The 18,882-nt window shown below is 38.5% G+C and overlaps 1 protein-coding gene across 2 annotated transcripts in view; it reads right to left on the reverse strand.

Moving 5' to 3' along the window:
- Positions 1-1,444: 1,444 nt before the first annotated feature.
- CA8 (carbonic anhydrase 8) overlaps positions 1,445-18,882 on the reverse strand; it is a 51,907-nt gene continuing 34,469 nt past the window's right edge. The window contains exons 8-9 of one of the 2 annotated variants that reach the window (XM_419221.8): positions 16,660-16,832; positions 1,445-3,353 (exon numbers count right to left, since the gene is read on the reverse strand). In XM_419221.8, coding sequence (XP_419221.3) covers positions 16,698-16,832 — 135 coding nt within the window. In that variant the 3' untranslated portion in view covers positions 1,445-3,353; positions 16,660-16,697. Of the gene's footprint in view, positions 3,354-7,007; positions 16,193-16,659; positions 16,833-18,882 lie in introns of those variants that run through there. The other variant, XM_040696652.2, reaches the window with a different exon arrangement.

Here is an 18,882-nt window from a genome sequence, read left to right on the forward strand (position 1 = left end):
TATGGAGGATGAACAAATGGCAAAGATCTGATCTGATCAGAACATGGCCACAGCCCACAGTTCAAAGTGCTCTGAACACTAGTGAAGAGCTTTAGATCTCCAAGTGTTCCTTCAGAGCTTCAGAAAACTACAGAGGAATCCAAAGAGCCTATCACCTGCAGTGGGAAGGTCAACCACACGGGAACATCCTGCACCACCTCACCTGTCTTCTCCCCAGAACTGGATTTCTTTCTATTATCCTAAAATTTACCTGAAGGCTGCAGAGCCAGCTTTTGCCTATGAGGCACATAGCTTCTTCTAAGTATGATATCATAATTTTCTGGATCAAGTGTGTAACTGCTACCTGTGAATTTGTTCTAGCCTCCATGCCTCCTGGAAACCTCTAATTCACATATCGAATAAGTCTTTAAAATTATATGGCGCATCACTGACACTAATAATTACCTTTAAAAACACTTCCAGAGCAGATAGCTAGCTAATTAGGAGAATTTTAGTGGCTGTAGACTTGGAAAGGACATTATTAATTGAGGGCCTTACATTACCCTTAGAACACCTTTATCAATTTTTATGATTTCTTAAAAATGTTAATACAAGGCAGGCATATGGAACTCTAATTGCAGAGTAACAGAGCCTCGCCACACTCCATAAAGCCTCTCAGGGGTGCAGTGTAACCGAAGGAATACACAGAGAGCCCTTTCTGCAAATTCCTCCCTGTGGATTCCTACTGAAACCAGAAAGACTAATTTAATTTTTCCCAACACACCACGAATGTGGGTTGACCGCCCTGTAATTAGAAGGAGTGCCTTTCGCGAATGAATTTGTTATAATTAGATCTGGTTCTAAAGACAGAATACAGTTGTAAGTATTTTTACCTGTGGGTTTTTTTTTTTTTTTCATTTCTTTTTAAGCCAAGCCTTTAAAAAAAAAATCACAAATGTTGAGACAAGTTTACAAGCCTCAGCTCCTCAGTAATAAGATTTATACCACTCAGGCTTCAAAGTCCAAGGCAATGCAGGAAAGAACAGCAAACACAGGAAGGGAGCACAGGAAAGGGAAGTAATGGACTTCAATTTTTTGGTGGAGACATTACATCACTTGTTTTGCTGTGTATGTGTATTTCACAGCCAGAATAATATCAGCCAGCTCCAAGATAAGGAACACATTTATTCAGAGGATAAACTACTTCAGATTTCATCATAACGTCAATATTTGCCGTATTAATATTACAGTTTCTTTCAGTAAATACCCAGTGGTTAATAATACATCACATGCAAAGGGAAAAGATCTTCTGAATGAGTTAGATGTACACGCCAGGAACCACCAGGTTCATAGTCTAGTTGACTCCAGTTTTGGAGTGTTTTCTTTACTTGATGCAAAGAGATAGGAAGACGCCCTCAAGTGGCAGATATTTTTTCCCTTTTTTTTTTTTTTTTTTTTTTTAGAGAGAGAGAGATTTCAGAGTTGAACCTGACAACTACAAATTATCAGGTAACTGTCAATATCTGCAGACAACCTGGCCAAGCCTTTGCAGACCAGATACTACGTACAGCAATCCTTAGGCAGACACTCCACCCTGCTCCATGGCAAAATATGGAGGAGGCTAGGCTATGGGGTTGGGTTACTGTTTCAATTGAGGAATTGTAGAATCATTGAATATTCCAAGTTGGAAGGGGCACATAAGGACCACTGCGTCCCTGCAGATGGAAGAGGGACAGCATCCATTGAAGCTGCTACTTTGACATAAATGCTGGGCTATTGCAGATAGAAAGCATATTTTTGGTCAGCACTGCTATCTTGAGCCTTTTGACTAGTAATGCATGTAAACTTTTCTTAAATTTGGGCAGAAGATAGAGAGGAACATTCTTATACATAACTCTAAGAAATATGAGTTTCCATAGGCTCAAAGAGCAATTTGTCAATGACAACTCTACTAATCCTCGTAAACCGAGGACTTCACAATGGACTTACATGCTTGTATTGCAATACCAAGGGCAGCTGTGTGTCTCTCCACGCATTCCTGCAGTACACATAGTTACAACCACATGAACCGGTGAGCAGCATGTTCATATGCAGTGTGTGGGTTTCTCCTATTGTTTCTGTTGTCCCTAATATACACATATATGACTCTGAGAATTTGTAACTCATTATTCAGCAGCAGCCCTTCCAGAGATGGCATAAGCATGCCTCGTGACATGACATTTAACACTGCATGGTGATGACTTTATGATTGATGACTCACCGATCTGCTCCCAGGGAGTAACCTCTGCTTTGTGAACCTCTGTTTGCATCTCCATTGTGCCCTGCCTGGAGCTTGCCATCTATGCCTCTGCATTCTTGCACTCACACAGGTCTCACCATAAACGTGCTAGCAAAATGGACCACAATGAAAACCATGGAGACCAAAGCTATTTCCCATCACATGACGCTCTGTTTTTCAGTGCTATGTGTTTAGAAGGAACTGTAAGCTAAGAGCTTGTCTAGCAGGCTTGGGCTACCTCTCTCTCTTTTGCTCTGTCAGAGCTGTGTCATGTGTCGCCCAGCATGGCAGTCCCCATGCTGTGCAGCAGCTCGGGACGTGCAGAGAAGGGCCTCAGACCACCATCCTCAGCCATGTGCAGAAACAAATGGAACTGTCATAATTCACAGGAGAACAAAGGCTGATAATTTTCTGCCTGAAACGAACATTTCTTTGTAAAATTCCATGACTCTGTTTGCTGTTATATCAATTAATTTTCCTTATTTCAAAGTCGTTCTTTATCCAAATAAGGTTCCTAATAATGCAAATATCATTCAGCTTTATCCTGCTAGGCCATGCTAAGTGCATAGGTTTGGCAGAGAAGTGTTCATTTCTGCTCAAAAATGAATTCTGAATTTGTATAATACTTTGTGAACAACCAATGGTTTTATTAGCTTTACAGAACACACCTCCCCTCTGCAGAAAAGATTGTTACCGACAGCACAAGAGATGCTACAAAATAAAATTAAATGTAACATTCAAAACAACGAGTATTTCTATATATATTAACATTCATATCAAGCTTAAAATTAGTACTATTTGGATCATAGACCACTACTGAATGTTACTGCAAAGAAATTACATAAGCAATGATAGTTACCATTTAAAAATAGCTAACAGTGTAAATTGGAAGATTTAATGTTTTCTTCTTTTAATGTACAGCCCCATTCCCAGAATTTCACTGGACTGTGTGGACAGAACAACTGCCACAGCTGTCTATCAAGGCTGAATTAGATGAAGACAAACAATACAGGCTTTGTGGTTCAACTGAAGCAGCAGCCTCAAAAGTTTCCATTTCTCATCCAAGGGCACTGTGGGAGCATTGTCTTCCCCCTCTCTGAAAAGAGAATGGAACAATTATGTTACTGAAATTCCTCCACAGTGGGTCTGAAAGCATGTTTAGGTCCAGCCAAGGAGACAGGGAAAACTAAAATAGGGGTTTCATCGACAGCAGGTGTAGGCAGTTTCAGGGTATATACCTCATGGACATAATGGTCCTGATTCTTCTCCTTTAGGGTAAAGCCAGTACTGGAAGATTTAATAGCAGCAGAGGAAATGGCAATAAAAAATGCCAAGCTAAGTGCAGGGGTAAACTTGAAACAAAGCTATACAATTGGCTTTCTGAATCAATCAGGTAATTGATTTTAACGTGGAGAGCATAGTTGTAAGTAGAAAGGAAAATACACTATCACACAGAATTTTTTTTTTTACCATTTACCACCCTAGGGGCCCTACCAAGGAAAGTGCTGAGTACACAGCCCTCATGGGTGTCAGATGGGCTCAGATTGAAAGCAATGGCACATTTTGTTCCACCTAATAGCAGTAATATTCATATTCATCAGCAGTAGAGAGAAATTAATATTTGGCTTCATGCAAACACATACTCATGTGCTACAGCACAACCTTAGGAAATCAGCTGCTGGGTTGCCTCACTACAGAACTGGTAAGTATGAGAATGACAAATCATTTCATCCTGTTGTACTAGCAATCTCATTTTTCCTGAAGTTATTTTAGCACTCAGAATGTATACACAAGGAATCCATAAGCACTTGGGTGCAAACGATTACCTGGGGCTACAACTACTTACAGGAATAGTCAGCACATCTCTAGAGTGTTCCTACTCTTTTCCTTCAGGAGAACAGGAGCATAGCTGATGCCAGTCACCTACAACACTGTCAAGGAGTAGGTGTCTGCATGCAGGACAAAGTGTGCAATGATTTCTGTATTCTTCCTACACAGACAACACACCACCCAAAGCCATGAGGTTTGGCAGCAGGATCATTTGATGATCAACTTGAAGAACTTTTAGCCACTTCTAGTGGCTACATTCTAAGGGAGACTGTAGGTTCTTTACAGAGCAGTTGATTTTAGCCATAGTTATACTTTATGCAATAGCACAGAGGACTGTCAGCTCTTCCTTGGGCTTGGTATAAAGGTGTTTTCTTTAAATAATAATAAAAAAAAACGCATAGTGACAGCAAGTTATTCTCAGACTCTGACATATTTTTCAGTGGGCTACTGATATGATGGTGCAGGGACCAACCCTTCCTGAAAAGAAAGGTTTCTCTTGTGGACAGAAGATACTGGATCAGATGAAAAGTCTAAGTAAGCTCAGAAGCTCAGCAAACTCAAAAGAAACCAAAACTCTGCATTCTTAAGGTTCTACACAGGCAAACTAATGCTTTGACAAAGTGACACTTTCTTAATCTCCATTAGTGCTAAACTAATTAACAAAACTGTTTTATACACTGCAGTAAGTAGTATCTCTTTTCTTTCTTGGAGAATCCCTAGTGTGATATAAGGGTGATTGAGTGTCTAATTACTCCGTAATTGAATGCACACTTTGTACATTTTTCACTAGTTCAAGCTTAATGCTTTTGGTCCAAAAATCAAAGTCGGTGAAATTAAGTTGAACTGCAATTTCGGCAGCTATTGTATTACTGGATTACTTTTGGAAAGGAGCCTAATTACAAGCCAATCTGAAGATTTCAGTTGTGTTTGTTACAAAAATACCTAATGTATAATCTAACAGAAGACTAATTGTATATATTGGTGGTGTTGTTATTCATGTTTACCCTTTATTCACATTTAAGACTAATTTTTCTACCATGCTAAAATAGCACTGTTCCACAACACATACAACCAAGTAACACACTCTTACCTACTACGCAGACATGAAGGTACCTGCTTCTCTTACTCTTCTGAAGAGTTCATACAAATGTGTGAGGGTTGCTCTGAAAGTAACACCTCCCATTTTAAGATGTTGGCCCACAATATCAGAGGCAGTGTTGGTGGTATCGTGGTAGAGGTTTAACCTCCCTGCCAATATTCCAATACATTTTGTTACTGTGTCAGACGGCAGAAGTGCAGACTGACAAAATGGCGTCTGACATGGAAGTGTGTAGGAAGCAAAGAAGAGTCACTGAAATCCTCCATGTAGAAAAAATGGTACCCATTGGCATTCATCAGCAGACATTTGCTGAACATTTATGGAGACCAAACAGCAGATGTGAGCACAGTGACGTGATGGGTGGTACACTTCAGCAGTGCGAGCAGCAACAAGAAAGACAAGCCACCTTCCAGATGGCCATGCACAGCTGTCCCACTACAAAATGAAGAGTGTCTCTATCAACTCATCCACAGAAATCAGCAGATTATGACCAGGGAACTGTAGAAATTCAAATATCGACTTCACTGCATTAGAAACAAGGTGGCAGTGTTAGAATATTGCTAAGTTTGTGCCAGGTGCATCCCATGAATGCTCACCCAGGAACAAAAAGAACATCATACGCAACTTTGTCAGGACCTATTGAATACAAGCTTGCAGGTGACAGTTTCCAGGATCTCATCATTACTGTTGATGCAGTGTGGTGTTATCACTCCAAGCCAGAGTCAAAACATCAGTCCATGGAGTGGCAATGTGTGAATTCCTCATTGAAGAAAAAGTTAAAGACACAACCCTCAACAGGTAAAGTGATGTGCACTGCCTTTTCGAATAGGAAAGGGGTGATGCTTCTGGATTTCCTGAAACCTGGACAAACCATCAACTCTGACCACTACAATACGATGATGACTAACCTGAAGGCTCAAACTTCCAGAGCTGGGCCAGGGAAGAAGACAATTTTCCTCCTGCAACATGATAACACCAGGCCCCATACCAGTCTGAAGACTGTAGAACACATCATCAACTCTGGCTGGAGTGTCCTATTCCATGCACTGCATAGTCCTGTTTGGCACCTTCTGACTTTCATTTGTTCAGGCCAATGAAAGATGCACTGCATGAGCAATATTTTCCTAGCAATTATGTCATCATAGCAGCTGTTAAACACTGTGTCACCTCTGCTTATTCAGATTTTTACAAGAGCAGCATGAAGGCTCTTGTTCATCATTGGTGAAAATGCATAGATAACGGTGGCGACTATGCTGAAAAATAGTTTTTAAAACTAACAATGTGCTATATCAAATTGCGTTATTGTGCTTTTTGTATCTGTTGTGGTTTCCATGGAAATAAAAAGGAGGCATTATGTTTGGAGCGACCTACGTAATACTTAGTCTAAAACTGCACAAATGTGCTTGTATATTATAATCAGAAAACTGCCTAGATTATTTACTTGTTTATAGACTGTATTTCTGCCTCTTAAATCTCCTTTGCTTGGGTTGAGTACAGAGCTCCAATGCTTCTGATGGAATCCTCTAATGAGTAAATTGTTGGAAAATCTGAGGTCTATCAGAATACCCATGATTTAAAGCAAAGAAATATTAACAAGGTAAATAAAAATCCACAAATCATCCTGAGAATGTAAATATAAATATATGCATGTTTCTAAGAATACTTACTTCTAATTTTTGTGTTTGTCAATTTTACATACGTAGATTCCTCACAGAGAATGAAGTCTCTTGGAGGAAACTGGAATAAGTGCAAGACAGTAACTATCTCAAAAACAGGGAACAGAGGAGGAGCAAAGATCAGGGCCAAGCTTGGTATACTTTTAAGAACTGAAGGTTCCAGGGTTCCCATAGTAATACAACATATTTTAAAAAAGAAAAAAGATAGAAGAAAACTTCAGCAAAAAAGATTACTTTTCAGTCTTCTGGAAGTGCAGGAAAAGTGCATATAAATGAAATACAAAGAAATGAAATAGGATGGGCATGAAAACATGCCTTTTCATCTGATAGGGAGGAAATAAGATGCCACACTGGAGCAGCCTTAGGCCAAAACCGTTATACGAGATCAAAAACTTTCTTCTGCTACTTAAAAGTAGTCGATCTTCTTTCTGGAGAGCTTTTCATCTTCCTTTGTCTTACCATTTTCCTTACCACTACTGTCATATACAATGTCTCCACGGTGTTTGTATTTTTCTTAGAAGCATCTTGTCTTCTCCCTCTTAAAAATAGCTAAACTAAAAAGCTCATTAAGAGTTAAAAAAAAACTTCAATGGACATGAGTAGCAAAATCACTTTCAGCACTGACTACACATTACCATTATTCTTCATTTTCCTAAAGTCAGCACCTGAAAGTATTACCAAGCATGGATTCAGAGCATCTCAGAAAAGAAATCCCACTACCTTATAAACCTTTATGTTTCTTCCAACAATTCGCAATTCTTTCCATGAAGTTCATAATTTATTGAGTGTACTTCTAGCTTTGTGGGTGTTTAACAATATCAAGCTAACAAAAGTACCTTTGCTTCTCTTGAGCTCAGGGGATTGGATAAAAAAGGCTTTAAAAATTACAGAAAGTTCTGCTTTGTAGCACTGTTCTGCCACAAAATCTGGAGTTAGTGATAAAATACAGCTAATAACATTCACTTCTGGTACACATTTCTCACTCCCTGAGTGAGAATTATCAGTTACAAAAATATTTTCAGTGACTCAAGCAACTTGGTCAGGTTTTGTATTTATTCCAGAATACTGTTGTCTGTTAAGCATGAGTTTGTATGCATGTGTTCACTGCACTGTTTTCATCCACACAGGATTAGAATTACAAATTCCAGTAAGAATAAAAATCTGTAAATACCTGCATTCTCAGTTCCAATAGAGTAAAAATATTGTCATTAAAACTTCCTTTGTGATTTCATTACGACAAAACAAAGTGTACTCCCACTTTGCAACGTTGTACAACACTGTAGAAGAAAGCATATATGTTGTAGGCTTTCTTCTTTATGTCTGTAGTCATACACATGTACTTGTATGTCCTAGTATACTTAACATTTGAGAGCTGTTACATAATAATCTAGAATCTCTACACTTTAAAAATCAGGTGCAGTTTGAATAGAAATGATTTATGTTTTTAACCACTTTACCTCAATGCAATCCGCAGCATTTTCCCTGTAAGTGAATACAACATGGCAGAGCTTCTGTGTGTGTGTGCTTTCAGAGCCATGCTTTTGTGCTTAAATTGGCAATAATTATTCTGTGAGGAAGTTTTTTTATGACAGGAGCTCCTGGCTACATTATCAGTTTCCAAACAGTAGTGCATAAACCACACATGAGTTATGGTAAGCAGCTGGAAACTATACGATCAGAATGTTTTTCATAAAAAGGCTGATAACAGTGCATTGTGGATAGCAAAGAATGTGTGGTGTTGATACGGGGCCGTATACCAAGAAATTTGGGAGCTTTTGTCAATGTGGAGTATCTTATCTGAAGCACATAGCAGAGGTTTGATTCCTAGGCTACCCTATGACTCTGTTTAGCTTTGAAAAGGAAGCACAATATCTTGCTCCTTTTTGTGTGTATTAAGAGATTTCAACTCTTTTCCATTTCTCCACTAATATTTATGTATTTCTAAAAAGAGCTCTGAAAATGACTTAACAAGGACCATTCCAATATGGTCCTTGCTCTGGAAACAAGTACATCTCAACATTATTTTATTCCTCACTTATGGCTTAGTCACTCCCTTTACAGATGCTCTGGGCTGGAAATGACATATATTTCTACTAAAACAATGATCAGTCTATGATCACTGCCATGATGGACTGCTTGTGGCTACTGAATCCTTAAATTGTTTCTCTTGTGTCAGAGGCATGCCACACAGGCAACAAAAGTATTATGCTGCTTATGAATTAGAATTCCTATCAATGGGAAAACAAGTTAGGCTGGCATTACAGCTTTCACCTGCAGTGTGAATGTACACCCCATTTCCTTCTATTGCAACCAAGCAGGGGGAAGCCACCTGAAAAGGTAGGTGGCTTTCAGCCACTCCTGAAGCTCTTCATCTCCTGAATGTTCCAAAGGTTTTGGAATGCTTCCAGTAGCTCTCTGATTACAGTGAGTGGCTCACAAGCCTAAGGTGTTTGGTCCTCGGTCCTGTAGTCATGCACTCCAATGTAAGTACATTCTCAAGTACTCTGAAGTGGCAGCAATCTGCTGGGCATGCTACTTAAGAACAATAGTAGGTATTGTTGATAGCCATGACTCCGTGTGTGCTGTGTGACTTTTGAAGACTGAAACTCAACAATTACACCAATCGTTTCAAGCACCAAATTTGAAATCATGAAGACAAATAATGGCAGATGAAAAATCACTTGCTGAAAGGCAGCATAAATATTTACACATCATCACATCTAGGAAATCAGTATTTGTATTTCTAAAGAATTTGTGTTGATAATCTCCGGAGGTTTTGTGTTTTTTTTTTCTTCTAAATCAGGAAAAAGAGAATAGCCACAATAACATAACGATGCATGGCTGCTGAAAGCTCACTCCAGCTCTGGATCAATGCAACAGGAAAGCATAAAAGTCCTAAGTGCTATAACTTCCTCAGAGCAACTTGTTTGTGAGCTTCAGGAACCGCAAAAGCTACTGGTAAGAGAGTAAAGACATACTGATTGGTAATGAGAAGCTCCTTTCAAAGGTGAAGTTCACTGAGATCTGCTTAGGTAAAGAAATATGAACATCAGGCCTCCCTCAACTCCATTCTCGAAGACAAGGCACAGCTCCACAGCTCAATCCCTATTTGAATGCCCATTCATATTCTGAATTCTACTGCCATGATACAGTGCACAAAGATGCAAAGGGGGGAATGTACCACTAGTTTTTTAGTAATAGCTCACTCCAAACTGGCCACCTTGATCCCTTGTTCAGTGTCCTGGGGAAGGGAGCAGTTCATACTACTCATTCACAGAATCCACTGGATGAAGTCACCACATTGTCCTCCCTCCTTAGTCTACACTGTGACCCTCATGGTGTGCCAATTTCTGCTTGTCTGCTCATACCTCACAATATTATACAGTCTCTACAGTATCAGGCATGTAGTGTCTGTCCATCCCACCCTAAATAAATCCTTCCTGTACTTCAGACCTATGTACATAAAATTGGATGCTTTTTCAGGAGTTTCTAAATCAGACATGCAAAAAAAAAAAAAAAAAAAAAAAGGTTCAGGAGAACAAAGTAATGTAGATAGCTAGCTAAAATACAATCTTTAATTTATGGATAGAAAATGAAATAAGCTGTGTCTGGGACATGTCAATTCAAGATAGCCAATCTGTCTAAATCTCCAATTTAACAGGAGATTAAATTACTTTGTTTACTGCTTATGCTCAGTTGAAAATAAAGTCTACCACTTTCAAGAGAAAATATTATTTCCATACTGTTTAAGCAAATTACTTTTTAGAATTAGGTCTTACTACCTACTATTCAAAGAATCTTCTTGATTTCTGTGACTTCAGTACTGGGCACTTATCTGGCCTTCTCTTAGTAAATGGGAGCAAAACCATTTAATTATAATATGTATGGAATCATGCTTACATAGCTAGGTTTGCAAGGTGATATAGATACAGAGGCATGCCACAATGAATTCAGTATCACTGTCAACTCAAGCTGATATTCAGCTATTTGAAAACAGACATGTTGCTCATTCACAGATTAAGCCGTTCCGCTGATGCAATGGAAGCATGTCTATCAAATCAATTACATATAAAGCAACAAGGATTATAAAAAGAGTAACAAAACTATTGGAAATCACAAGTAATACCTCAGTGAAAAAAATACATTACAGGAAAGGTATTTATGTAATGCCCCAAAATACAAGAAATTTTGAAAATACTGACAATTCACATATTTTAAAACAGTGCATCAGAACCCAAGTTAATAAAATGGTAGATTTAAGGTTTTCTTTATTTGATTTCTAGGAGGGGTTGCATTTGTTGTCCCCACTTTTAAGCTTTCTGGTAGAATAGTAAGAACAGCAAACCTTTTTCCAAGATCACATGAGATTATCAAGAAATAGCCTGACACCCATAGCAAGGACTATCAGTGAAGTATCAAATACCAAAAATCTAGTGGTAATATCGAGGGGTCACAGCACTATCCTTTCTCTCTTTTCTTTCAGAAAAGGACCTGGGGGTTCTTCTAGAAAGCAAGTTGAACATAAGCCAACAAAGCACCCATGGAGCAAAGAAGGGCAACAGCCTCTTGGGATGCACTAGGGAGTACGTTTCCAGCAAGTCAAGATAAGTGATACTTCATGTTTACTCTGCACTGGTGAGAAATCTGGACTGCTGGGTCCAGTCCTAGGTTCCCCCAGTTCAAGAGAAATATGGACTTACTGGTGACAGTCCAGCAAAAGGCCACTGAGATGATTATGGGATTTCTGTCATAAGAGAGGGTGAGAGGGTTGGTACTGGTTAGCCTCAGGAAGAAATGTCTCCAGACAGATCGTATCAAAGTGCATAAACACCTTAAGAGATGAAGCACAAAAGATGGCATCAGACTCTTCGGTGTTACCCAGTGAATGCATGAGGCGACGCACACAAATTTACATGCAGAAAATTTCATTCAAGCTTAGGAAAAATCTTTTTTAGTCAAATAAAAGAACAGGTTGCCCAAAAATGTTGTGAGATCTCTATCCATAGAAATATTCAAAACCCAACTGGACATGGCCCTGAGCAGTACACTGTAGCTGACACTTTGAGCAGTTGATCAGACTAGTATATCTTCAGAGGCCCCTTCCAACCACAACTATTCTGTGTTTCTACTGCTCTTCAGCCTAAACTGAAAACATTTTTTTCACTTTCCATGCCTGAAAGCAAATCGGCACCAAGCTTTCCCTCCAAATTTCTTACCACCTGATTGGCTTTGTCATTAGTGGATGTGATTAAAATAGGTTATAAGCAAGAAAAAAAGAAGTTCTTCCTTCTTTTTTTCCTATGGAAACAGAAATGAAATTTTCAACAACTGCACTAAAAAAAGGATGTGAAGGCTAGTCTGTACTGTATTTCAAAAACATCCACAAAGCAGATCTCACAGATTCATTAACTCCAGGCATTTTCAGTAGAAAAGTAGAGTCAAAAGAGGCAAACTGACCAGCAACAAACTAATCCTAATGTCAATCAGGTTAAAAAAAGCAGTGAAGCTATAAATTTCTACCTGCAGCGTCCTCTTCCTTAGTACCCCCTTGTGAGCCCAAACAAATCTTCCTCCAGAACTAGAGGCAGTTATTTTGAGATCTGGTCTCTCTTATGATAAGAGAACACCAAAAAAAAAAAAAAATCTCTTTACCTGGGATTACATGCTGTGATATATCATTGTGTCATCTCTGCCTTCAATTCAACAAGCTACCACAAATTGCATCAAATATCAACACATGCTATTTGATCATAAGCCACAAAGGGTTCAATCCTGTCAAGGTTTCAGTCAAAGCCGAGGATTTATGAGCTTGGCATGCATAAAGCCTGCACTCTGATTCAGTCAAAACTAACTAGACCTTTTACACAACCCTTCTCTACTCTAGTGTACACACCACCTATATGGAAACATTTGTCTCCTTTCCTTGACAGAGCAAGGAGGTCACAGAAAACAAATGTTTCTCAAGGTTCTTCAAGAGGCTGCACCACAGTTATTTGGAATAAAAGAGAAAATACTGAAATCTCTTCAGACAGGTGTTCCAGCAGCCTTGGCAGAGGGACATCATGTCAGAAAAGAAGTCCACCAGTATGTTTGGAATTGCAATAATTAAGACATACCAAAGCTTTCAAATAAAATCTCCTCTTTGAAAGCAAGAAACACTCCCTCTTGGATTACCATGCACGTCCCACCCTGCAAACTATTACTTCCCTATCTGCTACTGGATCTTCGTAGGAATATTCAGTCCACGTTAGAAGCTCCAGCTGAAGGTCATAACCTATTCCTAGGAAGGAGGAAGTGTATCTTTTCTGAGAATGTCTGAGGTTTACATGGGGACCTATTGCTCCTCAACACCTTCCTCCTGGAGAGAACAGCATGAGGAAAGCAATAAAAAATAGTAAAATTATTTCCTTCTCTCCCTCTTTCTGTAGAATGGAGGTGATGAAAGCCACACCATTTCCTTTTAGACTTCACATACCTAGCTCCCACCTCCCCAGAGGCAAAATCAATAGCAGGAACGTATTTCCAGCCTTTAATTGGTTTGCTACTGTTTTTGACTGATGTACCCAAAACTAAAAGGAAGCCCTGGCCAAATTAATTTCTGATAAACAATTCAATCAGGTGTAGAGACCGAAGTGCCCATTTCTTCTGTGAGGTACACAATGACCAGATTCACAGTTCCTTCTCAATGCCCTAAAGTCTGTAATTAGCATAGCCCAACGGCATATACTACTACTTCACATTAAAAATTCCATCATTTGGGAATTAAAACTTCAGATTATTTTGTGATGCATGGCCAAGATAAAACTTGTTGTTTAAAACAATCCCTTGTAAGTATCAACAAATGTAATATGTAAAATGTAAAAAAAAAAATCAAAAGGGAAATTTTCACATTTCAGTTCCAACATTGTAAAGGGAAACTATTTCATGCTTAAAATTCAAAGACAGCATGTCAAGTAATTTCACTGTTACAGACTTGAATTACCTGCACTGGCCTGAGGGCACTATTCATTCTCCGAGAAAAATTGTACTTTAATATTGCTATGATTTTCCGAAATAATTTTAATGCAGAAGCCTGGATGAATCTGAATCATCCATTTCAAGATTAAAGTGATGACATTCTCTGACTGTAGAGAACCATTTAATTGAGAATTGAGCTTAGGGATATGCCCCAAATCAAATATGTGAATGAGAAAACAGTATTAATAAAAGGACTAGTATTTTGCTTTCTTTGCTTAACTTCTGGTGTGCTGATACTAAATATTATATTGAATGCTTACACTATATCAAAAGATCATGAAATTGTTGGCCACTGTCCCAGACCATTTAATAATTTGTCACATGCAGGAGGAAAGATAATCTTCCCACTAGGCTTTAATGGATCCATTTTTGGAAGTACTGAATTATTAATCTTTTTTAGGGGTTATCTGCTGCCTGATCATTTGTTAACTTTATATGAAGTTGGGTGCTGGAAACAGAGCACAGTCTAAAGAGACTTAACTCCACAACAGAGCCTGAAGTGAATTAAGAACTTCCATCATTGACCAAGATAGGGCATGAATTTACTGTACAAGAGAACTGGCTGACTGGCTGAGAGACCTCAGAGAGTTGTGGTCAATGGTGCAGAGTTGTAAGCCTGTAGCAAGTGTTCCCCAGGTGTTGGTGCTGGGTCCATTCTTATTCAACATCTTCATCAGTGATCTGGATTAAGGGACAGAGTCCACCCTGAGCAAGTTTGCTGATGATAAAAAGCTGGAAGGAGTGACTGACATACCAGAAGGCTATGCTGCCATTCAGCAAAACTTGGGCAGACTAGTGAGCTGGGGAGATAGGAACCTGATGAGGTTCAGCAAGATTAAGTGTAGTCTTGTGCTTGGAAAGGAATATCCTCATGTATCAGTACAGGTTAGGGGCTGATCTGCAGGAGAGGAGTTCTGTAGAGAAGGACCTGAGTGTCCTGGTGAACAAAAGGTTGACCATGAGCCTGTAGTGTGCCCTTGTAGCCAAGAAGGCCAATGGTTTCTTGGGGTGCATTAAAAAGAGTACAGCTAGCAGGTCGAGGGACCCTCTACTCTGCCCTGGTGAGGTCAACATCTGGAATATTGTGTCTAGTTCTGAGCTCCTCAGTTCATAAAAGACAGTTATATCCTAGAAAGAGTACAGCAGAGAGCGACAAAGATGATAAAAGGGCCCGGAGCATCTCCCGTACAAAGAAAATCTGAGAGAGTTGGGACTCTTCAGTCTGGAGAAGAGAAGGCTGAGAGGGGATCTCATAACTGTCTATAAATACCTGAAGTACAAGAGTCAAGTTGATGGGGGCAGAGTCCTGTCAGTGGAGAACAGAAATTGGAACACAGGAAGTTCCACACTAATACAGGGAGGAACTTCTTTATTGTCAGAGTGATGGAGCACTGCAACAGGCTGCCCATAGAGGTTGTGGAGACTCCTTCTATGGAGATATTCAAGACCATATGGATGTCTACCTCTGTGACCTCCTGGAGGGAACCTGCTTTAGCAGAGGAGTTGGACTCAATGACCTCTGCAGGTCCCTTCCAACACCTACAATTCTGTGATTCTGTGACAGTGTATATTAAGAACTTTTCAGCAGCATGATTCCAGGTGAAACTCTGGGTAAATTAGTTATCTTATGAGCATACGGCAGATAGCAAAAGTGAAGTCACTATATAATTAATTCCACCAATAAATAGGGTGATGATGAGTAATTTACGCTTTGTATTTTTAAATAGTTTATTGTAGCATAGTTATTAATATGATAAAATGCAGTTGGACGTATTAAAGAAAGAGTGAGAGGATTCACACTTTTCTTGAACATTTCCTAGATAAACTTTCATGCTATTGATATCAAGGTGGAGCCACATTTATTACAAAATCAACCATAAATGCTGGTCTCTGACTCACTACTTTCTTAAATTTAACTCTAAGAATCTCATTACTGGAGTTTTCATTATAGTAAAGCATTGATTACCTAAGTGCAATGAGCTTTAGGTGTAACTGTTGAATACTGAGGGAATTTATGTTGTAATTGATAGAAGCCAGGGGAGCTCTACATGGCGGTTTTACTAACTGAAGTGTGCATAATTCAGGTTCCCAGGTGCACTTGCTATTCTGCACCGAATTCAAAGTCATTCTTGGTCTCTGAGCCAATGAAGGCTAAAACCATCACTGAGGACAAGAAGCAACTACTTTGATGAATAAAATAATGTGAAAAATTAGCCATAAGAGAAATTAATTAATTAGTCTCCTCCTGTATCTGCGCTGGTTTTGACAAGATTCACTGTTTGGTTTAGAAGGTACTTTAGAAGGTACATCATTCTAAAAAAAGAGAAGGGATAAAAAAAATTAAAATTAAAAAATAAGGAATTCTGCCAGAACTAGTATCCTGTTTAAGAGATAACACTAAGAAATTAGATAGTGTTTTCCACAACTAAAGAAATCTATCATAAAACTTTAGGCATAATGTGCTGTTGTCCATTGCAGTAATATAAATTTCAAGCTACAATAAGTAACTATGATCTAACTGCCTGAACCACTGTCTACTAAAGATTTCAGTTCACTAACATCACATACACAGCCACTAAAGAACCTAATTATTAGCATGTCAGAAAGGCAAATCAACTTTGTTACCATAGGATAAAATAGAACAGTACAGTGTTAAAATTTACAATTGTGGCGACATATCATAACACTATGCTGTAATTAACTCAGTTTTTTCCTTTGGCAAAATTCCTCCTATGAAAATTATTTCAAGATTTTGATTTTTTCTGCTAAGTTTTACTTACATTAATAAAGATTTATTTTTGTTGTTTTTCCTCTTCTGCTACTGAAATGCAGCCCTGATGACTCTGTCGCTAAGAGGCTGAGTTGGTCTGAAGTTATCTCCTAGGATTCCATCACAGCCCTCTAGAAGTTCTGCACCCTTAACATGTGTCCTCAGTCTACGAAATTCCTCTATCTGAAAGGCAAAAAACAGACATGAAGATGAGATACATTCTGCATTATGGGACTAATGATCAAATTCAGCATTCCCTGACACTTCTGCAGTACTGAAAGTTGGAGTGTTCAGGCATCATTGCTAACGTTTAAAAAATAGTTGTCAGCACTAACAGAATAGAGAAAAATAAAAACTTTAACACATGTGGTTTGGAAAACATACCCTTTGCATTTTCATCATTTCTTTTGGGATATTTAACCTTCTTACTCATTGTAGATTACATCCCACAAAATCAATCTCACAGTTGTGACATGAAACTAATGATTCTGGTCCTTCAAAGAAGTGTAGGAATAACTCAGTTAACTGGAAATTGTTTTGTTATTCTTCCAGTGATTTATTTATTGCCTAAAATTGTTGCTTCATTTAAATTAAAATTATTTGCTAAACCAGCAGAATTCTGAAAAGGCTTTAAGCTTTAGCGAAAGTCTGTTGACATTTTATACATAAAAATGCGTTTTTACAATAAAAATGAAATATTACTTCAAAAGTTCTGTAGATGTGGGTGCTCAATATAATTTGTAAGATAAAACCAAAAATCAATACAAAACATTTCATATATTCCAAAACAATGTATTTTGGGGGTACAGATTCTTTTCAGATTTATCACTCTAATCTGATGTAGGAAGACTCAGAGCTTCCATCTCCATCTGTTGTATCAGCATCAAGTTCTATGTGATAAAAGGCTATGAAAACCAATGCATCTATCAGCAACATTATGCCTTACTGTTCAACAGGGTGGTTACAGTTTTTTGGGTTTTTTTTTTTTTTTTTTTTTTTTTTGCTTTGGCATACTGTCAAGCTGGATACATCAAACCTACTCGAAGGCTGACTTCGCTAGGCTGAGGCTCTGTACCTGCACAGTCTCTATTGTGCTTCACTATCCAGCTAAGCTGTAACTTGAAAACAAAGTTACACAGATAGTAAAATGGAGTCTGAAGTTTATATTATCTAAGACATTATAAAGAATGAATTTCTTCATGAAAACCACTCTGAAGGATTAAAGGAGAAGGCAAGTGTGATTTCAGAATTAAAGGAAATTAGGTACTAAACAGCAGGTAATGACCTTTTTGTTCTTATGTTGCCCACAGAGAGTACTTTCTTACTGCAACTTGGAAGACAACTGCCTTCATTGTTGTGTTCCACTCTATTGCAGAAGTGACAGAGACTTATTTAGTTGATTTAGAGGCTAGCTTTGCCCTGCTGCTTTTTCTTCAAAAAACTGTACTTAGATATCTACTGTTCTGCTTCTGGCAGCTGAGATACAAGTCGATAGTTTAGACTGGAAAATGAAAAGAAGAAAGAACTATAAAGCTCTTTGAAAGTGCTTTTAGAGGCAGATCTCAATTTTGGAAGATTTTTTTATTGTTTATTAAAAGCAAACTGAAAACAAACTCACTGCAGGCTACAGAACTAAAAATGCCTTCAGGAGTCAAGTGCTGGTAAATCATTGAATGAATTTTGTAAAGGTAGTGTCTGTCACCATCACTAAACTGAATCAACTCTGGAAAGTCTGGAACAATTGTTGTTTTGGACAGTGCATTTTACAGGAATTGGCTTTTGTTTGATCTTTAGAGAATAAGAGACTTTAAACACATATGAAGGGAAGAGCAGATGGCAAAGCCAGCATTTGCGAGTTATCTACTACAACTACAAATGCTCTGCCCCAATTCCAACAGTGAAATATTTCTCCAGGACATTTTGCTCACAAAGCATCTTCCAATTTCTCCAGTCAGTAAAGTAGGACTGATCTGATCCCGATGTCTGTTCTTTTATCTTCAGGGAAGTCAGGAATTGCAGCCTCACTCTAGATGGATAATTGCTTCTAAGCCCACCAGAGTGACCGAGCCCACCATGACCCAATGACAGAGGCCCTCTTACATACATGGTAGCCTACTTCATTCTTGAGAAGTGGTTCTGTCAGAAAAGAACACTTAGATGTACTGATGCTATTTTTCATATTTAATTTCCACATGAAAAGGCAATATCTGTGCCTTGCTCATACTGCTTCATC

This window comes from Gallus gallus, chromosome 2 (genome assembly GCF_016699485.2).
Source record: "Gallus gallus isolate bGalGal1 chromosome 2, bGalGal1.mat.broiler.GRCg7b, whole genome shotgun sequence".
Lineage (NCBI taxonomy): Eukaryota > Metazoa > Chordata > Aves > Galliformes > Phasianidae > Gallus > Gallus gallus.